Raw genomic sequence first — 9324 nt, 5'->3', positions numbered from 1 at the left:
ACGTTACGCTGACCGTACGTGTGTTGAACGCGGAGGTGTCGTCCGTTCGGCGCTAGGATCTCCGGTGATTTGGATCACGTCGAGTACGCCTTCCTCGTCCCCGTTCTTTGAACGCTTCCGCACGTGATCTACAAAGGTATGTAGATGCAATCCAATCACTCGTTGCTAGATGAACTCCTAGATGGATCTTGGTGAAACCGTAGGAAATTTTTTTGTTTTCTGCAACGTTCCCCAACAGGAATATCCTTCGTTGACCGTGAGAGCTTGTGATGGGCTAAGTTGGGACACCCCTTCAGGGTTTTGAACTTTCAAAAGTCGTGCCCGCGGTTATGGGCAGATGAGAATTTGTTAATGTCCGGTTGTAAAAAACCTGAAACTTAACTTAATTAAAATGGATCAACAACGTGTGTAGCCGTGATGGTCTCTTTTCGGTGGAGTCCAGAAAGAGAACACAGTCTCGAGTTATGCTTGAACGTAAGTAGTTCTAGGATCACTTCTTGATTATAGTTTCTCGAACGTGCTTTGCCTTCTCTTCTCGCTCTCATTTGCGTAAGGTAGCCACCATATATGCTAGTGCTTGCTGCAGCTCCACCTCATACCTTTTACCTACCCATAAGCTTAAATAGTCTTGATCACGGGGGTGTGAGATTGCTGAGTACCCATGACTCATAGATTACTTCCAAAAACCAGATGCAGGTGCCGATGATACCATTCCAGGAGATGCGATCGAGCTCAAGTGGGAGTTTGATGAGGACTCAGGACGTTACTATGTTTCCTTTCCAGACGATCAGTAGTGGAGCCCAGTTGGGACGATCGGGGATCTTATGCATTTGGGGTTGTCTTTATTTTGGGTTCTGTAGGCAGACCTTGATTGTATCTGGATGATTGTAATGCTATATTTTTGTATTATTTGAAGTGGCGGTTGTAAGCCAACTATGTACCTCTTTCTTATTCAGTGCATGGGATGTGTAAAGATTACCCCTCTTGCGACATTGCCTACAATGCGGTTATGCCTCTAAGTCGTGCTCCGACACGTGGGAGATATAGCCGCATCGTGGGTGTTACAGTTTATCATGTATACAAAAATATATACGGGAAAAACAAATGTGTATGATAAAAGTTGATCATGTATTTAAAAAATGTGAATATAAACATTTGAAAAGAAAATTTTAATCTTATATTTAAAATATATTAAATGTGTATAGGAAAAATGTTGACCATGATTCAATAAATGTTAATCAAGCATTTAAAAAAATAAAAGTGTATGAAAAAATGTTGACCATGTATTTTAAAAACTGTAAAAATTGTATTTGAAAAATGTCAATCAAGCATTTGAAAAATATATCAAACGAAATATGTATATGGCAACCGTGTGGCAGATTGCAAAACTGCCACACGCATCCAACGCCATCAATTCTCTCCTGATTTCTTTCCTTTTCCGCACGACCTCCCGATTTCTTTCCTTTCCCTCACGTCCTCCTCCGATTTCTTTCCTTTCCCTCGTGTCCTCCCCGATTTTATTGGGCACACCCGCTCGTGCCTTCCTAATTCAGCAAAAATAATGCTTAGACTAGGATTTGATCTCTGGCCTGCAAGTAATTAACAAAGGGAGCTATGACACTCATTGTTGAACATTCTAAGGGAAATATTGTTTTTGACATATTTTTGCCTTTAATATGTTAGCACTGAAAAACTTTTTTTTCAAGCATCATGGTAACTTTGATCATTGGGAATAAATTTGTTGAACCCGCCCCTCGGTAATTTCTGTAAATAGCACGATAACATTCACGCCATAGACCTGATAGTTTAGATACAAACATCGTGGTAACTTTAACCAGTGGGGAAAACAAATATGAAAAGATACCTAATAATTTATGTGTAAATAGATGGTAATATACGCAGCGCACATCTGATAACTGAGGTAGAAGCACCATGGTAACTTTGACCGTAGGGATTTTTTTTGAAAAGATACTCCGGTATCTTCTGTGTAAATAGCACGATAGTATACCTCCCTCCCCTGGCATTTTTATGTGTAAATAGTATGAAAACATATGCACTGCGATAACTAAACACCATGATAAGTTTTTGACCTGTGGAGGGTGGGAGGGGGGGATTTGTCGCTGAAACATATCCCTGATAAATTTTGTGTAAATAGCATGATATTTTAAGCACTGCGGGCTTGATAGGTTACGTAGAATCACCATGATAACTTTTTGCCCCGGGAAAAAGTTGTTCAAAACATTCCCAATAATTTTTGTGTAAATAACATGATAATATAAACACCGCATAACCGATAACTTGCAATATAAACATGATGGTAACTTTTTTACCAAAGGAAAATATATAAGTTGTTAAAAACATACACTTGCCTCGCGCGTGGGCCTCTTGGATGAACACAACACATGGCGTCCAACGAAAAAGTCACATAATGTTTAGGGGCACACGTGCTATAGGTGTGATAAGTTATGCAAAAACATCATGATAATTTTTGATCTATGGAAAAAGCTACCGAAACACACCCAGGTTTTTAGGTGCAAGTACCATGATAATATACGAACCGTAGACCCGGTAACTCGTGTACAATCCCCCATGGTAACTTTGACCGGAGGGAGGTTGATGTACATATACCCTGATAACTTATGTGTAAGTACCACGGTATTTTACACATCGAAGACCTTATAACTTGTGTACAAAATGCAGTGGTAACTTTGAAAGGATGTAGTTGTTGAAGCATAGTACCTGATACGTTATATGTAAATAGCACAGTAAGTTATGCAACACAGGCCTGATAACTTGCATATGAATATCATGGTAACTTTGTTCTGAGGAGAAATCATGTGATAGACGTGAAGAAGTGGCAGTTTTCTCGGGGATGAGCGTCCGAGATGTGTGGGAGAAGCAGGTTTCTCAAGCGAGCCTGCGAGGTTATTTGGGAAGAGGCGAGGTCAAAGAACGAGGGATCGTATGGTACTTTAAAATGAAATAAATAGAGGTGTGGCAGTTTTGTTTATATGGCACACGTGTGCCAAATATCACAGTCCTATATTAAATGTGTCTAAAAAATATTTACCATGTATTAACAAAATTAAAATTGGTATTTGAATTTTTTGAATCAAAGATTTGAAACAAATGTTAAATGATTATAGAAAAAATGTTGATCATGTATTAAAAATATTATTCTGGTATTAGAAAAATGTTTATCAAATATTTCAAAAATGTTGATTTCATATAGAAAAATGATGACCATGTATTCAATAAATGTTAATTTTGTATTTTAAAATTATTAAATATGTATTAGAAAAATCTATTAGATATACACTAAAAACATGTATAGAAAAACAATGAAGTAGCAAGAGAGAAAAAGAAATAAAACCAATGAAAAAGAATAAAAGTTAAAACCAAGGAAAATGAAGGGAAAATAAACAAAATAAAAAAGCTAGTCGAAAACGAAAAAGAAACAAAGATAACCAAAGAAAAATTGAAGAGAAAAAAAAGTAAAAATAGAGAAAGAACACAAAGAAAAACGGTGAACAAACAGGAAAAAACTGAAAAACTTGTGAAAGACCAGCTCTTTTTCTTCAACTAGATCACGACATACTAACTTAACATGAACTGCAAATCAACATGTGGTTAGATGAGACTGTGGTATCTTCAGTCCATCAGAGTTTAAGTCCTAATGCTCGCATTTATTTCTGGATTTATTTTTGGATTTTCCGGCGATGCGCATTCAGTGGGAGGAGACGTTCCCATCGACGATGAGGTGCCTACAGTGACTTCGTAAATTTCAAGATGATATGCCGGCTCAATCTTTCGAAGATGCTCATAGAGATAGGGTGTGTGGGCGCGTCATAGGGGTGAGTGTATGCGCTTGTATATGAGCGCTTTGCGTATATACTGTGTTGAAAAAAAAACTTAGCATGAACCGGACGATGACGCAGTGGCTAGCTGCAGTGCGCTGCAACTGAACGATCGGGCTTGCTATGAGCGAGATATAGCCTTGCGAAAAAGGACTGTCCGTCTGGGTCGGCCGTTTTTTTTTTTCTCGTTCCAAACACAAGCTCAGCCCTGGACCGGACCCAAGGGAAGGGAGCAGTCTAGCGAACGCAGCCCTCTTCAAAGCGCGGCAGACTCCTCCCCGCAAACCCCCAGATCCCGACGAGACCACGCCACAGCGCGGCGAAGCCCTAGCCTCCGGCCAGCGCCGCCGCCGCAGCGATGGTGTACTTCGACTCATGGGACGAGTTCGTCGACCGGTCCGTGCAGCTCTTCCGCGCCGACCCCATCACCGTACGCCGGGACCCCATCCCTCCTTCCCCGATTCCCCCCTCGTCCACCCATGCCCGCATCTCGATCTAACCCGTTATCCGTTGCCCATGTGTCAGACTCGCTATTGTATGAAGTACCGGCACTGCGACGGGAAGCTCGTGCTCAAGGTCACCGACGACCGCGAGGTACGGCGCCCAGGCTTCTTGTTGTGCCCAGATTTGGGGATTGCTTCCAAATTAATGATCAGGAAGTGTGTATTTTAGGTCCCGATCACGCGTGTCACTACGATATGCATGTTACAACTAGGAATTGAGCCGATCGAGCGTTCTTGTATTTCATGCATCGAGTGAGATGGTTCACTGTTGCTTATTGATTTGTGTGACGTAGCATATCTTGGTATAGTATCAGTGGCTCGATAAAATACTACGGTAGTTAGATATTTCAGCATTAACAGAAAACAAAACTGATCTCTGTTTTGAGCAGTTCTGATTTTACACCAATCGGGTACATTTATATTTTATCTGAAGTTTACTTTCAAGTCAAGAAAGATAGTGAGATGCTAATTACAACTAAATGTCTGCTTGATATCATAAATGCAGGAGATTTTGCGATAAGTGCCTAGCAGCCATTAGCATTAGTTCACAGGAGTTAGTAGGTACACTAGTGTGGGTGGACATGTGCGCCCTAATTGAAGCAAATCATTGCTGTGCATGAAGAAAGTACTCTTGTGCCCACTAGTAAGTTTGTTTGTTCCTGGATGAATGTGAAGCGAGGAAAATAGATAGTGCAGACTGCAGAGTACATGTTTAGTTATATGGATTTGAGCAAGTGGCATTCTGCTGACTTTATCTGAAAACCGCTTAATTTTGTATACACCATCCCTCTCCTGGCTTCATCTAGAAAACTATTTAGTTTTGTATGTATATCATCATATGTGGATTTGGTATGTGATTAGCTCAACACTGAAGGGCGATTTTGTTGAGCTCAAACTTAAATGCTTTTGTTGGGGAACCCGTAGGTAGTGCAGCCGAAACATACACTGGTAAAATACTGCAGCCTCTGGACATTCATGTCTCGAAACCGACTCATAAGTTATATCTTAGTGTACTTAAGATATACTGATATTTTTGTTAGTACTAAATTTTCACATTGACTCAATAAAGGTTTTATATGCAACGAAACTGTCCACACTTCATACTGCTGGTGCTATCTACTAGTTGCTTCAGTACTCTCCTAGTCGACATATTTGCTTTGGAATATGATGTAACCATATAGTTGTGCATCTGGAATATTTGCTTCAGTACTCTCCTAGTCGACATATTTGCTTTGGAATATGATGTAACCATATAGTTGTGCATCTGGAATATTTGCTTCAGTACTCTCCTAGTCGACATATTTGCTTTGGAATATGATGTAACCATATAGTTGTGCATCTGATTGCACCCAACGGTTCTGGAAATCATAAACATTTGTGTAGCATTTTTTCATGGTTCGACATTGCATTGCTTCAACGAGGATTTGCATATTATTTCAGTGAAGAAATCACTTCCAGATGAAATATTTGAATTTCTATAATTATATAGGCACGCAAATCAGCTTACAGCTGTACCTTTTAGCACATTCAGCATAGAGGGCCCATTGTGCTAGGAAATGCTGTAGATACCATTGGATATCACTTTCTGTGCAGAACTTAAAAAATGTGCTGTGAGGGAAATTTTGGTTTACATTACTTCCTAAGCATCGATCAAACTATCTATTCATTCTTATTTGATGAAACTGTAGTTGAATGTTTTGTCTTGTTGTGATGGATCGACTTAATTGACTTTTCTTGTAATCCTTTAAGCCATGTGGTGAATAATCGTCCAATGTACTATTATATCGTATTCATAAAATCTGGATATTTCCCCCCTTAAGTTCCATGATTTGTGTTGTTAAATGCAGTGCTTCTTTACTGGTCATCATGTCAATCCTATTATATGCATGTACCTGCCTTGAAAAAACAAAATGTGATATGCATGTATCTGCCTTTACTGTTGGGGAACCCGTAGGAGGTGCAGCCCAAACATACACTCGTAAAATACTGCAGCTTCTGGGCACACATGTCCCAAATCTGAGTCATAAGTTATATCTTAGTGTACTTAAGATATTCTGATATTTTTGGTAGAGCTAGATTTTCACGATGACTCCATAAAGCTTTTATATGCAACTACACTGTCCACACATCATACTGCTGGTGTTATCTACTAGTTGCTTCAGTACTCTCCTAGTCAACATATTTGCTTTGGAATATGATGTAACCATATAGTTGTGCATCTGATTGCACCCAACGGTTCAGGAAATCATAAATATTGGTGTAGCATTTTTTCATGGTTCGACATTGCATTGCTGCAAATGATTGAATTTGCATAATAGTTCAGTGAATAAGCACTTCCAGATGAAATATTTGAATCTCCACAGTTATATAGGCGCACAAGTCAACCTACAGCTGTGCCTTTTAGTTGACAACAATAGCACATTCAGCATAGAGGGCCCATTGTGCTAGGAAATGCCGTAGATACCATTGGAAATCACCTTCTTGCGGAACTTCGAAAATGTGCCGTGAGCAAATTTTGGTTGACCTTACTTCCTAATCATCAATCAAACTATATTCATTCTTGTTTGATGAAACTGTAGCTGAATGTTTTTCTCTTCTTGTCATGGATCGTCTTAATTGACTTTTGTTGTAATCATCTGCTGGTATTATGTTATATTCGTAAAATCTATATATTTTTCCCTGTAAGTCCCATGATTTGTGTTGTTAAATGCAGTACATCTTTAACGGTCATCATGTCAATCATATTATATGCATGTATCTGCCTTGAAAAATGTGATATGCAGCTCTGCATTTCTTTATCTATCCCTTCTATGTGATTTTAATGAGAGGTCGATGTGAAGTATGACATCCAAAACCTGGATTAAATATAAGCATGTCTGCATTTTGTAATCCAGATTCCTAGTCACTCGCTGATTGTGGTGGATTGGTTTTTAACTTTGCACTTGCCTATTACCTTTTCTAGATTGAAAGCCATCACTGTAAAAATGCGATGAAAAAATACTGTCGGGTTATTCTTGACTACAGTGTTATGCAGCAACATTGTGTTGTACTCCCTCTGTCCCTCAATATAAGAATATCAAGGGACAGAGACAGTATGTATTATGACTATAGAGTCTTGCAGTTGAATGAATCGGCTAGGATTTTGTATGTCACCGTGATCAATCTTCTGCGCTCACCGTAATTCTGACTGTGAAATGAAATGTGAAATAGTGGCTATATTTAAATGAATGTAAAGTCTGAAATATAATGTTTGTAATATAGTGTTGCTCTTGTTTATTTGTTCTTTTGTTAAGATTAGTACATTATCACCTATATTCGACCCAACCTGTAATTAGATAGCCACTTAAATTGTGAACCGATTTCGTTTTATGCTATACAAAGAAAACGTTAGAAAACTCAACTATTACCAATCTATTGGCTCGGTTGGCATTGTGGTGTTATAGGCTAGGTGCCAAATATGTGTGCTAGGTGCCAAATATGTGTACCAATCTAGCAACAATAGCAGTTGTCAGATGTAACGTGTACTTTTGATCCATCTTAGACTTAACCTTATTCTTTCCAGAAAGTCAAACAATACGCTTCCGTTTGTCTGTTCTCTTGCCATGCAGTTGTTAAGTTCTATAGCGAAAGCTCCCAGTTCTTTCTTTAAAATTTATTGCTTGCCCAGTGTTAGCACGAGCAGCTTGTTCCCACTGGTTTCTTCTTTTCTGGTATTTGTGATGGGGTCAGCAATGTTGTGCTATGGTGCTAAAGCACAGCATCATAATTTCATGGGTCTCTTGCCTACATTGCGGATTCCCGAATAGAGGTCTTGCTTCCTGCTTGTTTCTTATAGTTATAAGAGCGACCGTGTGCACTTTGTCTTGGTTAAACTGATAAAAGTGGAGAATTGTATGGTGTGCTGTCCTTGATCAACGCCTGACTGTTCTGATATTAATGCGGGAACTGCTTGTAGTTTAAACTTTGATTGAAGTAAAGCAACCCTGCTCTGCTGACTGTATGTGATTACTTTGCAGTGCTTGAAGTTCAAGACGGATCAAGCTCAGGACGCAAAGAAGATGGAGAAGCTCAACAACATCTTTTTCGCTCTCATGACTCGTGGACCTGATGGTATTTCCCAACGTTTCTCCTTGGTTATGGCTATTGCGTCTAAGCCTCGAATTTTTGCACTAATTTGGATCCCTGACCTTTCCATGGTGCAGCTGACATAAGCGAGGTTTCAGGGAAGGAACAAGCGGAGCAGCAGCAATCAAAGAAGGGACGGGGCAGGAGGCAGTAGTATCATGCTCTGGATTTCTTTCAGAAAGATCACAACTGGGAGTGGTGGGTGGATATTTTGATCGACTCCTGTTAAGCCATGTTACAACTGTGAGTGGTGGGTGGTCTAAGAGTGGCGAGTAGTTTTCAAGACAATGTGCGAGCCATCGTTGGATCCTTTTCCTGGCACAGAACCGCGAATTACACTTACCCACACAATCATGGTTGATGAGACAAATCAAATCTTTGACCGTCTGCGTGTTTTGTTGATGAATCATGGTTGACAAGACAATCAAATCATTCCCCGCCTGCGTGCTTTGGTGATGATTTTTCGTTCAGGAATATGGCAAAATGTTTTCTTGAATCCATCAATACTTATGCGTTGCGCACTGGTGTGGGATATCACACAAGGTACAACGCTGCGGATCTTGCAGTGACGGTGGGGTTGATGATGATGCAGTGATAGCAGGGCCGGTTGATGTTGCCGTCTCTGGCAGGTAAAACTGTTTGTTCGGCGCGGGGAGGGTCTGGACCATTCATGTGCTTCACTAATGGCTGGCTGGTTGGTTTGTTCCTTGTTTCTTGGATTCATTCATCGCATCAGGGGCACGAGAACGTGCCCGTCGTGCGCTTCGCGGATTCCGCCTTGAATCTTATCTTGTTATTTTGTTGCCATGTTCTGTCTTAGCCACCACCATGTTAAGTTG

General features: G+C 40.0%; 1 protein-coding gene across 1 annotated transcript; it reads left to right on the top strand.

The window, feature by feature from the left end:
- The first annotated feature begins 4032 nt into the window (after positions 1-4032).
- On the top strand, positions 4033-8981 carry LOC123150731 (signal recognition particle 9 kDa protein). Its single transcript, XM_044570564.1, has 4 exons — positions 4033-4287; positions 4383-4451; positions 8377-8470; positions 8563-8981. Exons 1-4 carry the CDS (start codon positions 4216-4218, stop codon positions 8637-8639), a joined length of 312 nt encoding a protein of 103 aa, XP_044426499.1. The 5' UTR covers positions 4033-4215; the 3' UTR covers positions 8640-8981.
- The last annotated feature ends 343 nt before the right edge of the window (positions 8982-9324 follow it).

Source organism: Triticum aestivum, chromosome 7A, assembly GCF_018294505.1.
Source record: "Triticum aestivum cultivar Chinese Spring chromosome 7A, IWGSC CS RefSeq v2.1, whole genome shotgun sequence".
Lineage (NCBI taxonomy): Eukaryota > Viridiplantae > Streptophyta > Magnoliopsida > Poales > Poaceae > Triticum > Triticum aestivum.
This window is presented reverse-complemented; position numbering and strand designations above follow the sequence as displayed.

Excerpts from the sequence above, each read along its gene's own strand:
- LOC123150731 (XM_044570564.1), top strand. The coding sequence starts at position 4,216 with ATGGTGTACTTCGACTCATGGGACGAGTTCGTCGACCGGTCCGTGCAG. Across the intron at positions 4,452-8,376 it reads AGGTCACCGACGACCGCGAG|TGCTTGAAGTTCAAGACGGA; the intron begins GTACGGCGCCCA and ends ATTACTTTGCAG. Across the intron at positions 8,471-8,562 it reads CATGACTCGTGGACCTGATG|CTGACATAAGCGAGGTTTCA; the intron begins GTATTTCCCAAC and ends TCCATGGTGCAG.